This window comes from Ambystoma mexicanum, chromosome 5p (genome assembly GCF_040938575.1).
Source record: "Ambystoma mexicanum isolate Mex_15411 chromosome 5p, UKY_AmexF1_1, whole genome shotgun sequence".
NCBI classification, from domain to species: Eukaryota; Metazoa; Chordata; class Amphibia; order Caudata; family Ambystomatidae; genus Ambystoma; species Ambystoma mexicanum.
The window spans coordinates 815,834,839-815,857,284 of NC_090930.1; the positions used below are offsets into that span (position 1 = coordinate 815,834,839).

The 22,446-nt window shown below is 43.0% G+C and overlaps 1 protein-coding gene across 1 annotated transcript in view; it reads left to right on the plus strand.

The window, feature by feature from the left end:
* The window catches only part of BMPER (BMP binding endothelial regulator), a 501,081-nt gene that overhangs the window by 140,519 nt on the left and 338,116 nt on the right, over positions 1 to 22,446 (plus strand). The window contains exon 4 of the mRNA XM_069613241.1: positions 12,121 to 12,203. Coding sequence (XP_069469342.1) covers positions 12,121 to 12,203 — 83 coding nt within the window. The remainder of the gene's footprint in view (positions 1 to 12,120; positions 12,204 to 22,446) is intronic.

The following is a 22,446-nucleotide window of genomic DNA, read 5'->3' on the forward strand; positions in this document are numbered from 1 at the left end:
TGAGAAAACGGGGGTCGCTAATTGATTGAACTAGTCTACTGTAATCCGGTAGTATCTAAAAACACATGACCGAATGGGCATGTAATATGCATGTACCAGAGTTGATTTATGATCGTGGGCATGTGTAGAGAACCATACCGCGTCTGCACCACCAGTCATTTCTCACTTAAATTGCTGGCTCTTAGGTCTCATCGAGGCAGCGTCGTTTGGTCCGACAACTTTTCGGCACATACGTTGTTATGTAGCCTGTTATCCTACACATAGATGGTGCAGTTACCCGCTATAAGAGACACAGCCCTACATTAAAACATCTTGTGAATTAGCAAAAATTACACTTCGAATCCTTAACCTATGGTAGGAAGCGCTATAGAAATGAAAGAGAACATAACATGACATAACAGAACAGTCACTTGCATGATCTCTTATCCAGTCATGGACTAGATTTATCATGGAATGAGCACAGGGCACCGTTGATGAGAGGCCATTGATTAGACCAAACAATACTCTTGTCAGATTAAGCACGCATTGTGCAAATTCATTAAATCATGTCCGTCAAACACTGAACGCTTAGTCGTAATGTGGACCCATAAGCCCAAACCGTGAAAAGCCACATCCTAAAAGTGCACGGCCAAAGCCGCCTATTACGCTTAAAACTTAGCATTTGGTCACATCGTACCCATATGTACTGATGTACACCTTCGTCATACGTGCAAATACAACTAGACCGTTGCTTATTGTGTGCTCTAAACTGGAAACACATTGGGCACCAGAGAGTTATTCACGTCCTGCCAAAACGTACACCATCTTTTCACTCACAGCTGATACTATCACTTTTGACGGCATGTTTGCATACTAATGATCCACCGCATAAGTCAATATCAAAATGGTCTTTCTCACTAGCAAGTTTGCCTGCGCATGTTACACGTCGGCCATTTTGGGAATTAAAATAATGGTCCAATATCGTTCTCATAGCTGAGGGTCAATGGAAAGGGATGCTATAATATGATTCTTGCCAACATATATCCATCACAGCTGTTGCGCATTCCACCAATAAACACAACACGTGCATGCATTTATATGTATTTATGTATTTATTTGAGAATTGTAACCTGCCTACCATGAAGTATTTGCTTCCAATTGCCTTGTTGGTAAAATCGTCAGCAGTTGGAATTGGGGAATAATGGAGAAGGATAGTCAAGGGGCAAATATGAGTAGATTAGGGACAGGCAACCATTCTGGGTTGGGTTACATTTCAAGAGGTGAACTAAGAACATTTTGTTGCTCTTGCATTTGATTTTTCCTTCTCTAACATATGTTTTAAATTGTCCTGTATGCAAATTAACATTTAATTGGATCATTGTTTGAACCAGTTAGTGGTGGCTCATGTCAAAGGACCAGGTAAGTGGGCCCTGCTTCAGGATCCACTAAAGTCAGACATGAGGTGGTGCTGGGGATCCATGGCACCACAGCGTCAGGGCATGCAGTGAATGTGCACACACCAACAGGGCTTCTTGACAAGCCAAAAGGGATGCTTAGAGATTAAGCACATTGCTTCCCAGAGGGAAAGGAAGTCATTTTTGAAGATGCAAGCCACCAAAAGGTTCATATCATTGTGGTGGAAACAGAGTCCACGAAAGCAACAGCGGACCCAGAAACACAGTGAGACGTTCTCCAGCAACATCTCACAGGTACCCCCAAGAAGACAAGAGGAAACGCTTATCCACCCCAAAGCCATTCTCAGATATCTTCTCTGTCTTATTCAGAGATAGAAAAATAAGTATGATGGAAAAGAGCAGGAGAGAGGGGTTGTGAACAAGATCTTCTCTACGGCGTATGACCAAAACGCTCAAATGGTCTACAATCAATTTAACAGATCTCCCTGGTGACCATGAAATGACAGCTGTCACCTTTAGCCTAAAGCATTATTTTACTGGTAAAGGAAAAAGAACAACAGAGCATGCTGTATCCATTCTACATGCAGGCAATGGATACCAGTCTTTGCTCAGGAGGCTTAGGAGAGGAAGAAGCCAGTTCCACCAATCAGCTTCGTAAAAGCTACAAAATGATGCATTCATTATATTGGTGCATCCGAAGAATTTGCCAAAAATAGGAAATTATCTGTTCCATTGTCTACTTTCCCCAAGTGAAACATGCTGCCTTGGTTACGTGAGCCCAGGTGGGGCATGAACCGAAGTCAAAGGATCAGAGGAACGGTGAGTGGGGCATGGTATCAAAACCGAGGAGAGATTCACGAGCCCGAAACGATACCCAGTGCTATGCATTCTAAAATAATGGCACAGAACGAGAAAATCACACTGCACCAAAAAAGACGTACTAGATGATGAGACAAATTCAGAATGCAACATGATAACATGCATCCCAAATGTTGATTCATCCATTGGAAAAGATGGCAAACACTTCCATTGATGGATCCAAAATGAACAAAGAATGTGTATTTCACTAGGGAAACTCCTGTCGGCAGTCGCAGATGTGGAAATCCAAGATGTGGCATGGAAAGATCAAGACTCTCTACCAAATCCAATCAAGAAACGCTAGTGGAAAAGTGCCAGGCAACGGGAGCATGGTGTTCCACAAATGGTGCATGAGTCAACAATCTTATACGGGGTGCTTTGATGAAGGTCAAATGGAGCATCACAAAGGCAAAAATGGACAAGTCTGAAAGTCCAGAGCAAATTGAGGCATTACAATATCAAATACTGGAATTTCAATCATGAACAACCCCAGTTCTCCCCTTTTGCGTTTTCTATTGTCTAGCCTTCCCTCTCCCTCATACTTAGAACTGAAGTTCAGTTTTAACTACGATGGAGAGGATGATAGAAAATTTGTTTCACTTTTTCGAGGCTGATATAAATAGTCCAACTATAAATCTAAAGTGTTAACGGCATAAGACGTGACTTACTGTACATTGTCTCCATAGAAATCCATCCTTGTGACACCATCCTTGTCAATCCATTTCCTACCCATTGACTCTAGTCAGGACAATACTGTCAATCAAACAGTTGTAAGTGATTTCAACCCGGCACTTCACCTAAGTCAATGCCTAGCGTGTGATGCACAGATGAAACCCTTAATTAATTATTTGTGTCCATAAGTTCTTTTATTTCTGAACGATGTACCACTTATATCACGCCCCTCTCTTTGAATCCCCCCCCGGTCACACTGAACCAGGAAGCAGACTGGTTTGCAAAGTTAAAATATAAAGAATATAGAAGGAGAGAGTACAGGTTTCAGGAATGCAGAATTCAAGCAAATAGCATCAATCCCAATTTCCCCCAGCAAACACAGAGAGAGAAACAGGAATTATTGCAAACTTGTCAAAATGGTTTTAAAGTTGGCTTGAATGGAATGGTAAAAACACTGAAAATGGTTTTAATTTACTGAAATGGTTGGAATGCTAATGGGAGCCGCTTTGTATGGTATCAGACAAACACTAACAATGATTAGAGAGTGAGAAGCAAGTTGAAAACTTAATTTTCGGGGTCAGGTGCAATGTACAGCTATTTCACACGTTATAGATTTGAGCCAACGAAAAATATGCGGCAAACGTTTCTGTGTGCGGTGAGCGCGATGCCGTCTTGGGTTCACTTTAGGATGTTAGCTTCAAGTGGACACTTACATTTTGTTTCTAGCATAAACAGTGAAGAAGTTATGGAGGTTTTTGTTGAGGTTGTTTTTTTCAGAAAGAGGCAAAATTGCAGAACAAGAATGCGCTTTTAAAATTACAAACAAGGTTTCTTTATGCTAGGGGTAGAATATGAAGATGCAAACTACACGACAGCACAGCCACCAGCCCAGGATATCTCTGGATGGTTTTGCCTGTCGAGACACTCACCTTCTTCAGAAAATATATCAGCGCAAAGATGATTTAACACTACTAGTACATGAGATAATAGAGAGATGGAGAGTTCAGGCAAGACAAAAAGGATTTCTAACAATACAGTTCTGGATATAAGAGAGGATTGATTTGGATAGGGATGACTTATGGACAGTACATATGCTTGTGACAGTCCTATGCTAAGGATAATCACTATATATTTTTGGACAGAACCGTCAGAGATTCAGGTCAGTCAAGATTTCTGGACAGGAATTCTGCGGGACACACTGGACTGGACCGCAAGGCACTCTGGTCTGCAATCAGCAAGGCGCTCTGGACACTGCACGGTGGGACTGGACTGGATCTGCTATGGTTCTGGTTCATAGCTATCTGGTCACAGCATGGCTCTACTGGGTTGGATCTTTGGATTCTGGCAATCATTATTTGCAGGAAAGCAGCTACAGCACAGCCAGGCTGTTCTTTGGTTCCCCTTAGAGGTCTGGGGTAAAATCTGGTTTCTGGATTTTTAAAGGCCAAGCTGAAAATGGTTCAGCTTTGGAAATGGGCCTTTCTGCTTCCAAAGTTTCTGGAATCTGGAGTCTGAAATATGGATTTCTCTTGCAAAGTGCTCCGCCTGCAATCGGTTGGTGGATGAATGTGTGTCCTTGTGAGCCCTCAGCTGTCTCTATTCATACATTTAATAAGGGCTGGGTATGCTGAATTATCCTGGTGCACCCCCTAGGTATTCTATTGGCTAGGGTCTTTCCTCTCCCTTGATTGGAGAAGAAAACAGTGTCATCATGCTGAGGTGGATTATGAGGCACAGAAAACCTCCCCTTTGTTTTTGCACATGAAATCTACTTTTCATATAACACATATTTACAATTTTACAAATTTACAATTTTACAAACTTGATAACAATAGCATATCCATATCTCATACTTTGTGGAGCAAGTATTCATCCAAGCCCCGTATCTGTGAGGTCTTGGGTCTGGATTTGACAATTTTTCACACTTTTTATCTGGGATACAATATCTATTTTGTCCAAACTTGGTACACATGTGCACATTGCATAGGGGCATAAGTGTGTGAAGTTTCATATTTTTGACATCACTGCATTTGCTATAAACCCACAATTTCTACAGTTATGTCCCAGAACACAGCACAGAGCTCTGGCACCTCTTAAAATGTGCACCCAAAATTTAGATTCAGAAGTCTGGGGTTTCTATATTTTTAACAATTGTCCACAATAAATTATCAGTCTTATTAGAAATCTGCGTTTTGTTCATTTGTGAATCAACAAAAATGTCTAGCTCCGCCTCCAAAGGTTTCTTGTAGCTCAAGAGCAATCCCCGCCTTCTTCCTCTGGCAGAGAGCACTGTTGACACATTAATCTGCATATCCTTTCAGCCAGGAAGGTCCTTTGTCTCTCCCAGGAGCAGCTCCAGTGCCCCTCCCCTCTTAATCAACACCTGAATGTGAGTTCCTGCCCTCTTGGTGGGAAGCAGAAGGGAGGTGTATTTCCCAGTGGGGGAAGTTTCTTCGTAGTTTTGGCTGAATCAGACGTATTTTAAAAGTAACTGTGTTACATTTTTCTTTGTTGAAAATAAACTTACAATTTAAAAAAAAACACTGAGAACACTGATTCAAGGCTCTAAACCATGAAGTTTAAATAGTGCCAGCCTAGTTTGCTCTTGATAACAAGTCACTTAGATTTGAGACATTAGATCTTAATGGCACAACTTTTATAGTTTTAAAACAGGCTTTTGAAACAGTCACAGGCGGCCGCTGGTACTGCGCCCAGATTTTGACAGCTTTCTGAGGCAGGCAAACTGGCTGTGGATGTTTTTGTGACCAATTCAACTTTCCTGGTGATTGCAAATGCACAATAAATCCTTGTATTCCATAGCATGGGACACCCCTCAAGAATATTGGATGTTTGCGGGTGTTTGGGACCAGCATTCTATATTTTTTTTAGCAACCAAGAAAAGATTTAAAAGCAGATTTCGGATTTCTTTCAGCAAGCACTGCTTTTCATCTGTGCTCCATTTTTACATGTTGGGCAGCCCAATGACATGTTTCAGAAGTGCAGTCTCCATTCCACCACTGACAACATGCATGGTAGATTTGGCAGCCATATTTTTGTCCTTGGTAGAGCGCAATATCCTTAGGTTTTGGCGCACATGGGATTTTCGTGGCCATTTTGCTGATTCTGGTGCCACCAGCACACAGTGATGCCGCAGGGCAGAGCCTAGTGGGTCAATCCATCCCACACAGTTTCATAATATGGAAGGTGGCAGCTAAGATTCATCTTGACACAGGACCAAACCATGCATTGAGAGCATATCAAATCCTGAAAACATTGCATGCTGGGAGGTGATGTTTTGAAGTGCAACTTATGAGACGTAGCTTAGTCTAGAAACACACTGGCATATGCATATAATTACTGATGCCTTATCTGGCATATGTGACATTTCATGTCCATCTCTAGAGAGATAATGTCTAGACTAACAAAAAAAGACAATTGAGACAGTTTGCAGCCAGGCAACCCCCTCGGTGTATGCTGTTAACCACTTGCATCTTTAGAAGCCTTATGGCCTGATTCACAAACGTTTTCAATGGGACGTTTCCATGTTAAAACATTTTTGTAAATCAGGCCCTTCGCTTTTTGATTGTATTAGTCACACTTTTGGCTCCTTTTGAACTTCCATTGCACACAGAAATACCAATCAATGTGAAGAAGGTATTTAAAGATACAAAAGGATGAAGGATAGGTAGAATGTATGTAATTTAATTATCGGAGGAGGGATATAGAACATGGGAAAGTGTTACATCTTTTAATGTGATTGAAATTAGAAATTGTTAAACGTTTTTAACTGTAAATAACCAATAAAACAATGAAAAAAAAGATACAAAAGGATAGTAGATAGCAGAGCTAAAAATGTAAAATAAAACTAGACTAGACAAAAGGGTAGTAAATGGTGAGGGAAAACAAAGGGAAACACTCAAAATCCAATCTAGCTGTCTGGAAGAGATGGATCTTAAAACGATTTGCTCATCCCCTCACACCCGACACCACTTCAGTCTTCTGTGACGTAACAATGGCTATTGCCCTCATTACGAGTGAGCCAGTCCGTAAACCTTTTCTGGACCGGCTCACTCCGAGTCTGCTGATAGGGGCTGTGAACTACTGGCAGGCCTGACCTTCTGGTAGTTCAGGCCCCTACCGGCAGAGAAATCGCTGAAGCACACGGACCATTCACAACGGTGATGGTGCTTCAGTGTTCTCATTCCTATGGAGTCCAATAGGGAATGGGAATGGGAAGTTACCGTTCCGCCGGTATCACCGGGATATCGGGCAGGAGAAAAGGTAAGCCGAGGTTGCCGGTGCTACCGCTGACCTACCGGCAACCTCGCAATGAGGGCCTATGATATGCTGTGGAGGACTGTCACACTAAAGACACATGCATGTAATATCCACTCCTCTCTATTTAGGGTCTGAAAAGTAAAAAAAAGAAATAAGCTTGGATGGGGATGCTGTCTTAATAATATTTTAATGAGAAGTGATGTGCAAAAATAAATGACTTCTTGATAATAATGAATACCAATAAAATCGGCAACAGTAGAAAGCAACCCGGTTAGAGAATGGAAGCACTCCCGGATCCTCATTGCAGTTTACTAGTTCACCATACTACCGTGTGAGCTGGGCGGAAGCTGCACTCTGCAAGGCTCCAAACATAGGCTGGGGAACTAACGAGCACAGAATAGCAGCTGTTCCTATTCCAATACCAGGAGATTAGATATGATGAGCCTGGGACATATCCATTTCTGCAGCACATATCTAGTTTCCTGCTGTTGCTAGGTTTGATTAATTCATTTATTTTCTCATCCTTCACCCCGGCATCAGATATACAAAACTTACATTTTGTGACTGAAAAGAGCATGCTTCTCAGTATTTGAAATGCAGACTAACATCTTACATATAATGGAAGTGTGCAAGTTGAATTTATTTCATCAGGTCAGGTTTCATATAATATAAGATTCCGTGTAATTACCTTTCCTGTTCCATTTCATGAATAGAACATGTTATATATGCAAAACCCTTGCAAATTCCCTATTTTCTATTCTGTGTTACTTCTTCCAGTCAGCTCCATGTAGCATGCTACAGCATGATGCAAACATTGTATTGGTGTATCTGGAGTATTTACACAAATAGATGCTCATACGTTCCATTAGCATGCCTGAGACAAACCCTTTAATGCCGTCTATTCTGCGCTATAGTTCTGTAACGTGTGTCATTTGAAAGCCATGATTCAGTGTAGGTATTTTCCTCGTGCTCATCAGATGCAGAAACGGTCCATATCTTCAGTTGCTTATCTTTTTTCCTCAATCAATGTAAACCCACATCATGTTCTGGCAGTTTGTTTGGCATCCAAGGCAAATTATGAAAAACATCTTAGCTGTTATGATTTCTTGAGCGACGGATTTTGACAGTGTTCGTGCCAGAAAAGATTGCTGGCTGCAGAGATAGTGCTATGCGCCCCTGCATGGTTGCGGAAAAACACAAACCTATATAAGGACTGAATTTGGATGGTTTGCAGATAGGGTTTGCAGCACAGCTATTTTTTAAAAATTCCTGTTGTCTTGCCATCCTTTAAAGCATAAAGTATTTTAAACGATCTCAGATTTCTGCCTTAATTCTAGTAGAATTCTCTAATGCTGGTATGCAGTGATTATATCAAATCACAAAATAACTAATCCAGTTACAACAAACCTAAAATAACTAATTCCTAAATAATAAATTTGGAAAAAAACTCAAAAAGGGGTTGGGAGTGGGAATAGTTGTTTTTGGGTGAAAGGTTTTAGGAACAAAAAAAGGGGGGCACCAAAAACAACGAAAAAGGAAGTTGTTATTTTGGAATTCGTTATTTTAGTATTAGTTGTAATTGGATTAGTTTTTGCCACCTTCTTGTGTCATGTTTTCCACAACACAGGAAGGCTAACATGTCACCTTGAGGTGCCTAGATTTTCAAGGCAGATAAGAAGGCACTAGGGCCATTTTCTATGTCCCTGTTTCCACTGCCTTCCCTATTGCATCTCTGTGCATAGGACAGTAGAGCTAATGAATGCTCATAAAGACTACAGGAGAGACAAGGGCAGGATAATCGGCCCTGTAACAAAACAACTATTGTTAGTGGGAGGGCCACAGATATGCAGGGCCTTCTTGCGAATAAGGCTCCCAACAAAGGCCAGTGGCAATGCCCCAGAGGAATCAATGAACAGACAGTTAGAAGGAACACTGAAAAGGGACAATCACAGTGAAAAGGCATGGGGCTCATTGAAATGATGTCAGAGCAATTAGACTCATACATAAGGATTTGCACTAAATATGTGTTAAGAGCACCTACTTCTTTCACTCACATGTAGTGCGTCCTTTTCAATACTCATTACCAATGGAAAACAGGGGTAGACTTAAAAAAATATATCATCAATTGGTGTGGAGGAAAGAAGGAATGAGGCATTGTATCGCCCCTTTAGCAATAACATCATGCTTTAAGAAAAGGCGGGATCCACTAACATTGCACTTCATACATGTTCCATAAGGTATATTATTTCTGAAGAAAACTGTTTGCAATGTTTGCACAAAAAAAAGAAAAAAAATAACAATTACAAAACAACGTCTTCCTTTCTGTGAAGGCACTTCCCCCACCCCCACCACTCTCCATTTCCTGCAAGTAAGCAAGGGTGTGATGTGGTAAGGAAAAGGGCACTTCGAACAACAGGGATTAGACCGCTTAGAGCAGGCTTGCCTTGGACCAGTATCCTGTGGTTATACCATTTTGCCTATAAAAGCAGAGGGCCGTCCCTTCTTACTTTGATTCAGCTTTGACCAACAAGAGAAGAAGCAGGATACACTTTTTGACCTCTATTGGGAGTGAAGTCCATTCCAAGGTCTTCTTGCAGAGAGGTGAAGAAAGAAGGCATTTAAAACAGAGGACAGCTCTGTCCTCTAAACATGCACTGGAACAGCAGGGGGGACTGCTGATTTATCAAAGCATCTCTCTGCTGTCTGCACTGGAACAAGACTCCTGTTACTTGAGTGGGAAGGATCCCCTGTAGGTTCCCGCCAAGCTACCTGGAGTCGGAGTGAAGAACAGAAGGACTCATCTTGTCCCTGGGTAGCACCTATTGTTTCTTCCTGCTCCCCAGAAGTCAAGGAACCAGTCTGGTCCCTGATTGCCACATTGAGCCTCTTGTGGGCGACGCCAGCCTGGACATCGCCTGCCTGTTCCATACCGTTTCATGCCAGGTGCCTTTACTTCTTGGACCGCACCAGTTCATCAACTCACAAACCTGGTGCCAAATTACCACCTAATGAAGCTCAGATACGCCTGACCCCCAAAGACAAGAATTAGGTACTATGAAGAGGCCCACCCCCTGGCCCACATTTGGAACCATTGTGACTTTTCGGACCCTCTAATCTGACTTTTTCTTCTAAGACATTCTTGTACAATTAAGTGTCTGAACATCCTTGCTCACCTACCCAGAGTGCCATTCTACAACAGTCTGAGTGTTCGCTAGTTTCGGTTCTGCGTTGGGTTTTTGCTAGTGGTTTTAATTATTGCATTTTATTGTTTGATGCATAGTCTGTACTGTTATAGAACCTTGATTGAACATTCTTTTAGTTTGGAACCATCGTACTTGAGTTGTTTGTGCTTCTACTATTACCAGCTTCCCTCACCTGAAGATATAGTCTGCACTTGGCCTGCACTACCACACAAGGCGTAGGCGGTATACCTGTCATGCTGTGCCTGTTTCACCCTTATGATTGGCATCGCTGCCGGTTTACTAATAGTGTGGGGCTCAGTAGACGGTTCACAAAGACTCATTCCTGTACTCACGCAGAGTAGTAATAACTTTGACACAGACTGACCACCAAAAGTCCCTTTTATTTTAGGGAGAGTGAGTGTCTCTTCATTCTTCTAATCAGTGGCCTGATCCTGTTCAGGGTTAAGAATTTGTATTTGTATTTATTGTTTTTATTAGTATGATGTTGTATGCCTCTGCCATTCTCTCAGGGTGCTAAAGAGACCATTAATACTAGAGACACCATTGGACACCACTGGGCAATTTCCAGTTGGGCAATACATAGTGAAGTGGGGTGCACACTCTCTAATACAGATTTTGTAAACTGTGGGATCTTTTACGTGCACCATCGGCATTATCCATCATGAAGGGACAGCATTAAGGAAGCCACAGAAATGGTCTGTAAACCCATGTCACCTCCATAGATGAATGGTATAATTGTCGATGCAGACATGAAGAAGTTTACAACAGTTGCACAGCTTGGGCACTGAAGCTTTGTTGCTGTGCGCAGGCGATTGACCACCTATTTAATCTACGATATAATAAAAGGCCAGATGTATGTTTGTCCGATGCAGTAGCTAGGCACTGCCAATTCGCATAGCTTCACCTGTTGTCACCACTAGCGGGAGCTGTTGCCTTAGGATATATAGTGGTCCTACTGTGTGAATGTAAAGCTGCACTTTGGTCTGTGTGCGCAGGCTTCTATACTAGCACTGAATATCTGCTAAATCATATTTGCTTCAGCACATGCTTGGGATGTCATATGTGATTGACTTGGGTTTGACTGTCAGAAAACGATATGAATGCTAGGAATAATGTTCTATGGACGGAATGCCCAAACAAATTATAAATGAGCAAAGTTAAAATATTCCATTTGTGATCCCAAATACGCAGGTGTATACTTCTTAGACTTAACAGAAACATGTTTTTAAAGGGAAAGTAGTGTGTGGGGTGTGCCAGTGATGGACTCACTCTACTAAATGTGATAGTGTTCATAGATTCCATCTAAAAAATGTCAAAACAGTGATTAACAATCCAGCTTTTTTTGCTGAACACAGTAAAAGGAGCTGCCAATTGCAAGCCCGTGTAAAGACTAGGTACTCAGCAAGTGGCTTGATGAGAGACTACGCCAGGACTTCAGCATGCCAATAACAGCCCATTCACATCCAATGTGTGCAGGTGTCCTCTGAATAGGCATTGTGGAAACCCTCAACGCTTCACTGAATTCAGGCTTGAGGACCATCCGCGAGTGTGCATGGCCTGCATCTGGCTCACACGGTGATCCTTCATGACATCACCATTTTCAGACTTCTAGCGATACTCCTGGCTGTGTTGGGGTTGGTTTCCGATCCGCAAACGCATGTGGACCTCACCTTGTGGAAAAGATATTATAACAGAGGCATTTACGGCTCTTTCAGGTTGCAGTATCGATGGAAATGTCTACAACAGCTCGATGAAATGGCAGCTCCAATCCAGCCCATGTGTTACGCGGCACTGTCAGGTAAGGGCAGAATGTTTTATATCCCTCCACACTGAAAAAGCATGAATCTTTCGAAATCGAAACAGGTGTACCCTGCACATGCCACTGAGCTGTGATTTCAGAGGAGATACAGATATTGCACCTCAAATGGCACATAACATGCATTTAACGTATCCTAACGCACAGTTGAACGCATCAATACATCCCATACGCCGTAACACAACACCATATGCCAAGCACACGCGTCCACCATACATGTCAGTTAAGACATTACATCACCCTTCAACGATCTCCACACAAAAAGAATGACCACATACCTTTGACACTGGCCAATCACTGGCTCGCTTCTCGTTGCCTCATGTTGTTAATATGAAACATTTTATTTTCTGGACCACATACTGTAACTATGTGTCCCTGTGCCCTGCGAAAGGCATAAAACACTCACTGAGCCAAGAGGACAAACAGTACCCACAACCATGAGGGCCCATGTACTGCTTAACGAGGAAATCCTATACCAGATGGGTGTTATCACTTTTACCAGCAACATAGAGCACAGAGAGCACCCACAAGGGTAAGAGCATGGTCAACCCTGAGTGAGGTCAGATAACACGCCGGCATTTACACACCGGCCTGCGCAAACAGACAGAAATGAGAAGGAAATAGGACTGCAGACTTCACCAGCGCCCGCAGCAGACAACATCATGACCTCCACACGCCAGGACAATAGCATCCGCTTTAAAATCCTGTTGTTAAATGGCACAGACGCATGTAAACCATGGCCATAAACCAATGATGGGCAGACACCCAGGGACACCTACAGATAAAGGGCCCCCATGTCATGACTGCCCACCTCTTCCTGCAATGCATCAGCAACCACTTGAGAGTGCCAATCTAAAATCTCAAACTCACACATCACCTAAAAACACCATGGAAAGGTGGATATGTGGATAGCGATGATAGGCGTCTGGTCCCACCTGATTTCCACCACCCATTTAGACGTAACATGCTGGCCACAGGCCAGTATGTGAGAGATCAGTTCAGATATCACCACTCAGGAATTAGACTCAGACATACCTTCAACAAACAGATCCTAACAGGAAGGAAATGTGGAGGGCTTATAGCAGCTCGCCCCATGCTGGAATCGGTCACTACATTGACCCTCCAAACCTGTTTTATGGCCTTCCCACCAGAGTCCCACACATCAGTGACACAAGGTCATGTAAATGCCAGAGGTCTGCTTCATGAATACCACATGACATTAAGTAACTTAATATAACCATTGGTGGATTCGTTTAATGCCAACAATTCTTTCACACAAAAAATGTCCATGGGCCTCATTACACGGAAGGCGGTAAGGGTTAACGGTCACCGGTAAGGGTACCGGTGACCGTTAACCCTTACCGCCTTACTACGAGGTCCCTTTGCGGGACCCAACCTTAACGGCTGGTGTAGACCACCCGTTAAAGTTGGGACCCGCAAAGGGACCTTGGTGCTAATTACGGTACCGCAATTTGCGATACCGTAATTAGCTCCTTCCCCATTCCCATTATGCCCTATGGGGCAAAAATGGGAATGGGGAAGGGCCATGGAGAAAGGGGGAATTACCGCCCCGACAACCTTGGAATGGGGTGGTAATTCCCCTTTCCTCCATGGTGGTACCGGTATGGTACCGTCGGCAACCATTGGTTTACCACCTACCGTGTAATGAGGCCCCATGTGTTTTATTATCTGCATCTCGTCATGCAGGATGTCTCCAAATATTTCAATTGTATAGCGAGTAGTTCAAACCAGCTTGCGCTCTCATTGTGCAAAGGGAGCAGTGCAAAGACACGGATTTAATTACACCAACTTCATTTGATTGGTTTACAAGTACCTAAATATAATTGGCCCAGTTTGAATAGGGCTAAAATCGAATTACTAACCGTCTCTCTTGTCAAATGTTCCCACCTAATACTCCCATCAAGACTCCATCTGGATTCTATTGCCCTCCCCTAAGGTTAAAACACAGGGTTTTTAATTTTGATTCTACTTTGAATTTCTCTTCTTAGATCAACATGGCTGTCAGCAGTTCTGCAAATGATCTATTTTTATTTAAATCGATTCAACTGTATCTGAATTCTGACCATCTGGCCACTATTGCCAGGGCAGGCTGGACTATGGTAATTCCCTTTATATGGGTTTACCAAAATGTCTGTGCCAAAAACTCTGGTTGTTACAGAATGACTTGGCTAGGCTCATTTATAATTCCCCCTATCGTTCCCATGCTAGTCCCCTGCTCCATCAACTTCATTGGTTGTCCGTCTCTGCTCGTATATAATTCAACGTCACTACATGTATGGCAATGCTCCCTCCAATTTTTGCAATAATTGAACGTTCATAGTCCTGCTTTTATGCTCATTCTAGCTCATCACTGATTCTAAACTGCCCAAGATTTAATTTAGCGTTAGAGACTGAGGGAGGGATCATTATCGCGGGTCATCCCTAGGTTATGGCCCGAGGCGAAGCCAAGGGCCATAACTTGGTTGAAGAGTCATTATCTCAGGTGATAATGACACCTCCCGATGTTTATAAAGCTATTAGCACATAATGGTGGGAGCAGCACATGTTTTGAAGCTTTGGTGGTGAAATAAATAATGTTGCATTAATAGTGAGTAAAGTAAACCGACTAATTTAGCAAATTAAATGTGGCTTTATTTTAAATATCACACTTGTCTTCAAAATGTAAGCAAATTGCAAACCTGGTACAACCCGAGCTGGTTTAACATGAGCATACATTAGATGTCATGTAAAAGTAAACAGTTTCTCTTTAAGAAAGTGCAAGCATGTTTCACAACAGTGGGGGTCATTACGACCCTGGCGCTAAGACCGGTACCGGTAATCCCTTAGCGCCCAATTCCCATATTGGCGGCTGGAACCAGCCGTTATTGCAGGGACCCGCAAAGGGACCCTGGCGATAATTACGGTACCGCAATTTGCGGTACCGTAATTACCGCCTTTCCCCATTCCCATTATGCCCTATGGGGCAAAAATGGGAATGGGGAAGGGCCATGGTGAAATGGGGAAGTACCGCCCCGCCAACCTTGGAATGGGGTGGTACTTCCCCATTTCACCATGGCAGACTCGTTACAATACCGGCAGCAACCATGGTGCTAATAGCGCCATGGTTTAGCGCCTGAGTTGTAATGAGGCCCAGAATGTTCAGAATGCAGTCATTATTAGTAGTTATTGGCTGCATTCTAAACCTTCTGATTTACCGGGTGTTATGCCACTAATGATCTCCATGCGCTAATAGATATTATGCTGGTGGTAGAGGTTTGTCCAGGACTCCAGAATTTGGAAATACGTTTCGTATCTCTCTCACACCTTAGTCTAATTTAAGTATCTTTATAAAAAAACGAAATACCTTTTTATTTTTATTTTCTTTCAAAAGCTCTCTTATGCCAGTGGGTTTAAGCGCTACATGAATAACATGTAACATAACATAAAATAACATCACACAGCTTCTTATTGTTTACAGCATCCATTAAGTGACCCTATCTGTCAATGTTTATGTTTTGGGCTTTTATGGATTCAGATCTCCCATTTACATGTGTGTAGCTTATGTGCTCCTTCTACATGCAAGTGAAATACATACTAGTACATTCGCAAGACTCGGTAAGTGGAGTTAATTAAGGGGTACCTTGAAACAAATACATCATCAGTGTACAGAAGCAGATGCAACAGTTTAATGTCTTTATACATAATGAATAAGCTGCACAGAAACCTCTCCCCTTTTGCCATTAAATGGCATTATAGTTGTTTATATCATAACACAGGTTCGATCCCCGGGTATGCGCTTAGAAACATCTGGGTATTAAGCGTGTTATAAATAACCAATTATAATTATGAATTAGGTCCTTAGTATGGGGAATTCCTGTTAATGTGAACACCTATCCTTGGCCACACCGTTTCCCATTCTGGAAATCAAACAGTAGAATTTTACGGAAATGTCTATTCTCTAAGGCCTGGGTAATACAGCTGCATATAGCGAGAATATTTTAATGTATTTACGTACTATTTTTTTTACTCCAATTGCCCATATCACAGAATGGGATGTAATGGTCAAGCCAGTGGTAGTCTGGGGTGATGACAGGCACACCGTTAAACCCATTTACAGGAGCCGGCAGTACTACGCAGAGATCACCACACGCAGGCTTTCACTTGTGGTATGATCCTTAGATTACTACTGCCGGTGGAAGCCGAGCGCGGTGAATGGCATAGCACGGGTGCGTGTCCCATGTTTCTCCAAGCTGACCCTCTGCAGCGCCAGTTCCAAGTGCACAAATGGTATTATGCACGATTAGTATTATGCAGCCGAGAAATTAGACCCGCTAGTCTATAATTGTGTGGATTAAATGGGGTACCTGTGCGTCCTGGGGTGTGCGAAAAGATCGAATTGCCTTTCTATCCCAGCGGAGGACGGAGCCACTAAGGTCTCCTCTCTGATTAAGGGGTCTTCACACATGTGTGCTCCTCCTGACAGACGCATTTCCCCCAAAGGTCCCAATGACCATTGGGGGGAAATGGCTGGGCAGCGTTACATTGGCCACCTTGCCCCTTTTTTTCTGACCTGCGCTGCTGTTGTGGGAGTACTTTAAGAGACCAAGCATGGCCACCCATTTTGAAGACTTGCTATCCACCAAGGTGGAGAGTAACACTTCGGTAATGAGGCCCAAAGTATTTCCCCTCTTGATCTTCTAATTATACCGTCACTATTTCCATTCATCCTTGCATGTCTGCATGTGTTTGGCGTCTACTTGCTCCTTTTTTTAATTTGAATATTCTGTTATCATATGTCTGCCATGTCAGTGTCAAACTACGATAGCCAGGTGCACAAGAGATATCACGCATAAGCAATTCTCTACTAAAGGGGCCGCATCAAACAAGACGCATTGCAATAGGTATTTCTAGACACGACAACGTGTGCCCTTCCAGTCTGCGTGCATTCCATGATCCTTATTCTGACAACGGGTGGAGGGAGGCCATTGGGAAACTATTACACTGCACATCAGTGACAAAGAGGAAGAGCAGGTTCATGGATAATCCATCAGTCCTCTTCCCCTACACCACACCCACCCAGAAGGTGAGACATGGGACCAAGAAACTCTTCCTCTCTCCACCACCGGACCACTCCTTCCTCACAGCTCCCGCGTCCTTCCTGTCTCTCCCCCAGACATGACTGAAGAAGCTCCAACTGACTGGTGTCAGGGGCAATGCGCTGGTCTTAGAAGCAAGACCACAGAGCAACCGAGGTTTGAATCCCGGATCCGTGATTAGAAACCAAACTCAATTTCGGTATTAGGCGTGTTATAAAAAAACAATTAACTAAATAAATAAATTAAATAAAGGGGTTTGTTGGGAAGTTGCAGTCAGAGAAAGTGGGCCTGCACTCCCTCAGGAGCACATTTACGGGCCTTGGATATGGGTGCAAGGGCGCTATGGTGGGTATCCATGCCAGTGATAAATTGATTATCTTTAAATACATTCTCACTATAATTCCTAGTTATACCGCTCTATGTGCACTATCAGGGCAACTTAAAGGTAATGTAATAATAATAGTAATAATAATAAAACAAATAAAAGGAATAATAATAACATTAATAATATAGCTCTCTTTTTATCCCTCTTCGATATTCCCTTCTTCCCAGTCCTCTCTTTTTTCACACACAATATAATTGTGCATAGTGCCACTCTAATCTCCCACAGACAGTTAAGTAGACTGAACAGAAACCCTAGTCACGCAAGTAACTTAAACATGATATGACATCCGGCAGCGAACCTACTTAACTGAAGGTGAAGCAGCCAAAAAGGAGGATGCTGGAAGGGTGCACTGGACTTATTCAGCTGGTGAAGTTACGCCGCATCCTCCATTGCGTTGTTTTTTCTTTAGGCTGTTTGAAGATGCGGCTGAGGTTTGAGTAGAGTAGTATTAAAGAAGTTAAAGATATAAGCTAGCATTAGTGTTATTGTGTAAAAACTTCCTTATGACTTAATAGGAATTGTAAATATGACTTGCATCAGAGTAATGTAATGTCTGCTTTTCACAACACTGAGTAGAGTTTAATGATCTACCAAGAGTAGGACACGGCGGCAGATTGAGGACCCATGGGTAGATGGGTACCAATAAAGCATTGCCTATGTGACCTCTACCCTCAGTATTGTTTGATGTGCATCCCTGGGACTATAAAAACAAAATAAGCGGAACTGACTGCGTTTTCCTATATTTATTGACTGTTTATTTATTTATTTATATGTATATGTTTTATTGTGTGCACTAGAAAGGAACTGGTGATGAGGGCAGAGTACCAAGGACCTCCCATGGGGTGCTCTGCAGAATATGGTTTCAAAATGAAGTTACATGTTACAAGTCCATGGCAAGTGTTTACGTTAGCACCGGATTACACAAAGTGGAATGATGTCCAATTAATCCTGGTTGACGTGCACTTTTGCTTGGCTAAGGGGCCATTTTGAACTGCCCTTTGCACTGACTTACCAACGTAAAAATGTAATCGAACTGGGTGGCTAGTGTAGAAATGGCATCTGCACACACTGACGTTTTTGGCCTGTGCTAATATTGGTAGTTATTGGCCCATCCCCGGAGCAAAATTGCCCCTAAGTGCAATGTATGCGAACCAGCCCTAAAAACTGTTTTCCTCCTCATAAAGGAGTGAGGTCTTTCAGTTGATGCTGCCAGTCCCACTTTTTCTAAGTAACTCTGATTAAGTTCCAGCGAATGTATTTCCAAACAGAACAAAATGGGGGCTTGGTTTTGGAACGCAGTGCATATTATTTGACAAAGCAACCAAACCGATTCAGACAGAGGCGGAACACATGTAAGTAAGTGCTGCTGTGTGTTAGGTCTCGGCATCCACATAGCCGTCAGCTTTAGCTGATCGTTCAGGCTAATTGTGCCATGGAGATAAGTCATCTGAACCCGGAAACACATTTTCTGGACATCTCAAAATATTTGTGAGCCAAACAGCTGGGGAAGCTAAAAGGCAGGAGGCAGCGTGGGACCTTTCCATAGCGACTAATGAGAAAGTGGTCATAAACAGTGACATTGAGGCGATGCTGATGGCAGTGGCCACCATGTGATCTCTTCTGGACGAGGCCTTCGTCAAGTGCGACCATCTGGGGGTCACAGAAACGTTTAATTTGAATGCAACTGATTTGTGAAAATGGTACTGCCGTCTCGGAGGTCTTAATGTGTGTTCCAAGAGATAGTTCATGGGAAAACAACCCAAGTTAAACCGTTTTTTTTTTTTAACATTTGTCGGATGTTAGTACAGTGCATAATGTTTAGCTATAGACCGAGTAATGAGGTGGCTGCTGAAATTGCATTCGTGACGTGGGCCTTGATTATGTGAAGATTAGGGAGTTGCTAATGATGGTTGAGACCTGTATGTTGCATTTGGGAAATATCTGAATACATGGACGCAAGTCCAAGTGATCAAAGAAACAGGCAGGCCTTGAAGCGCCATTAGGTCTCTGTCTGACCCTCCAAACACAATGCAGTCATCATTTTTAACATATACGGAGGGCTTTTGGTGGATACTATGAACATTTATTATTCAATTTCCTCGGAATGCCTTATTTCCTTTCATAATGCATTGCATTGTGGGATGAAAACCTTATGGAGGAGCACCGAGATAGCTTGCAATTCTTTGCACTGATAGTCTCATCACAAGCACAATTTCCCTGATCCCATAAAACAGCGATCTCCCACCACCCCCGCATCCCCCAGGGTAACGAGGGGGGTCAGGGAGCTTGCTCAAAAGGGAGGACTGTAACTGCATATGATAGGAAATATAAGCAGTAGACAATATAAGCAGTTCCCGCATTTTAGATGTGGGTCGGGTGGCGGAGGGGGAGGCACCAACAGCATTTTTACTCAAGGCACATCATGAAATAGTAAATCACCGACATGCGATGTTGTATCAACAATGGCCGTGCTCCAGTCTGCAGTGACTTTATTCAGCTGAAACATTCTTCAGGCCAAGAGACTTAAAAAAAAAGAAAACAAGAATCTTAATTCGATAAGGTCAACGCCTATAATCCGTTTGGTCCACTCTCTGACCTTACACATATGTCTTACCCTTTGAGACAATGTTGAGAGCCCTTCGGATGGGCACTTTGTGTGCTTAATAGTAGCAGTGCCAGGGCAACCATTACCTCTTGCTACTCCTGCCACATGTATTAATCCACTGATCTCAGCAAACGAGTGGTTAATTGTTCACTATGTCATCTACCCCCGGTCATTGTTGAGGGGAGATGCAGCCCATTATTTTAGACAGTGCTGCGCCCCAAGAAGAAAGCTTTCTTCTTCTATGTTTTCTTCCCCTGCAGCATATATCAGTTTGCTGATGGACAAGGACACGCAGCTGGAGCGATCCTTTCCCATATGACATCCATGGGGCTGGCTGGCCCTCCAGGGCTACCACACAGTTTGTTTGCATTCACAAACAGAACCAAACTGTATCTTCAATGGTGTCAGCAGGGATGTTGTTGAGAGGAGAGGTGACCACTGCCACCCGCCCATGTTAGCGAAGGCCGTTCTGGCCAACAACCATGACCCCAAGCCCAGCCCCTTCCACTGTGACCTCCGCCCCTCAATTTTAATTAAAAAACAAAATCCGAAGCCCACTCCCTTCCACTGCGACCCCAGCCCCTCCATTATAATATTAAAAATAAAGCCCCAATACCACCCGCCTTCCACTGTGACCTTAGCCCCTCCATTTTAATTAGAAAACAAAGCCACATGCCCACCCCCTTCCACTGTGACGCAATCCCTTCCATTATAATTTTAAAATATGATGACCAAAATCCACCCCTTTCCACTATGACCCCACCCCCTCCATTGTAATTTAAGAATTGAAGCCCCAAAGCCACACCCTTCCACTGAGAGCCCAGATACTTCATTCTAATAGAAACAAAGCCCCAAGCACACCCCACTTGCACTGTGTCCCAACCCCTCCATTTTAATTAAGAAAACAAAGCCCCAAGCCCACGCCCTCGGCCCTCCCCAGCCCGCCCTCCCGAGTCCCTTATTGGTGCTGCTTGGAGCAGCTGGCAAAGGGCAGTGGATAGGACTCCTGTTAGCCTGTTTGCTGGCTGCGAGCCCTGCACTCCATCCCCCCCCGCTGACCTAGAGGTAAGGGTTGTCGCAACTTACTCACAAAAGCTTGAATTCATCATTTGTTCACCACATGGAAATCTTAGGTTTGAATCCTGCTATTGTGCAGTCTCGTCACCTGGAATCTTGCAGTTTCGAACCATGCCACTTTGACTGTTGCTACTGTGAGGTTTCACCACAGTTGGATTTTGCTACTTTGAGTTTTCACCTCATTTGAATTTTGATACTGAGGGGTTTCACTACATTTGAATCTTTCAACTGTGAGGTTTCAGCATATTTGCATTTGCCACATTTAAATGTTGCTACTTTGAGGCTTCACCACATTTTTATCCTGCCACTGTGAGTATTTGCCACATCGGAATTTTGAGATTGTGAAGGTTCTCCATGTTTGAATTTTGGTTCTGTGAGATTTGCACCATTTTGAGTCCTGCTGTTTTGAATCTTGTCCACTTTGAGCTCTGCCACTGTGGGGTGTCACCACATTTGCTTTTGAATTCAGCCACACTAGAATTGAAACCCGTTGCTTTTGAATTTAGCCACACTAGAATTGTACTGTGTAAGTTAACAATGCTTTGAATTTAGCCCACTGTACTGATTTAGTTAACACTACTTTTGAATTTAACCACACTGGAGGTCTAACCGGCTGCTTTTGAATTTAGCCACACTAGAATTGTACTGAGTTCGCTAATGCTGCTTTTGAGTTTAGCCACACAAGAACTGTACTGGTTTAGTTAACCCTACTTTTGAATGTAGCCACACTAGAATTGTAACCTGCTGTTTTTGAATTTACCCACACTTGAAACATACTGATTTGGCATCTGCTCCTTTTGAATTTAGGCATACTTGAATTGTACTGGGTTAGTTAACGCAGCGTTTGAATTTAGCTATACTAGAACTGTACTGATCAAGTTAACACTACTTTTGAATTTAGCCACACTAGAGTTGTAACCTGTTGTTTTTGAATTGAGCCACACTGTAATTGTACTGATTTAGTTAGTGCTGCTTTTGCCACACAAGAACTGTACTGATTTAGGTAACACCACTTTTGAATTTAGTCACACTAGATTTGTAACCCTCTGCTTTGAACTTACC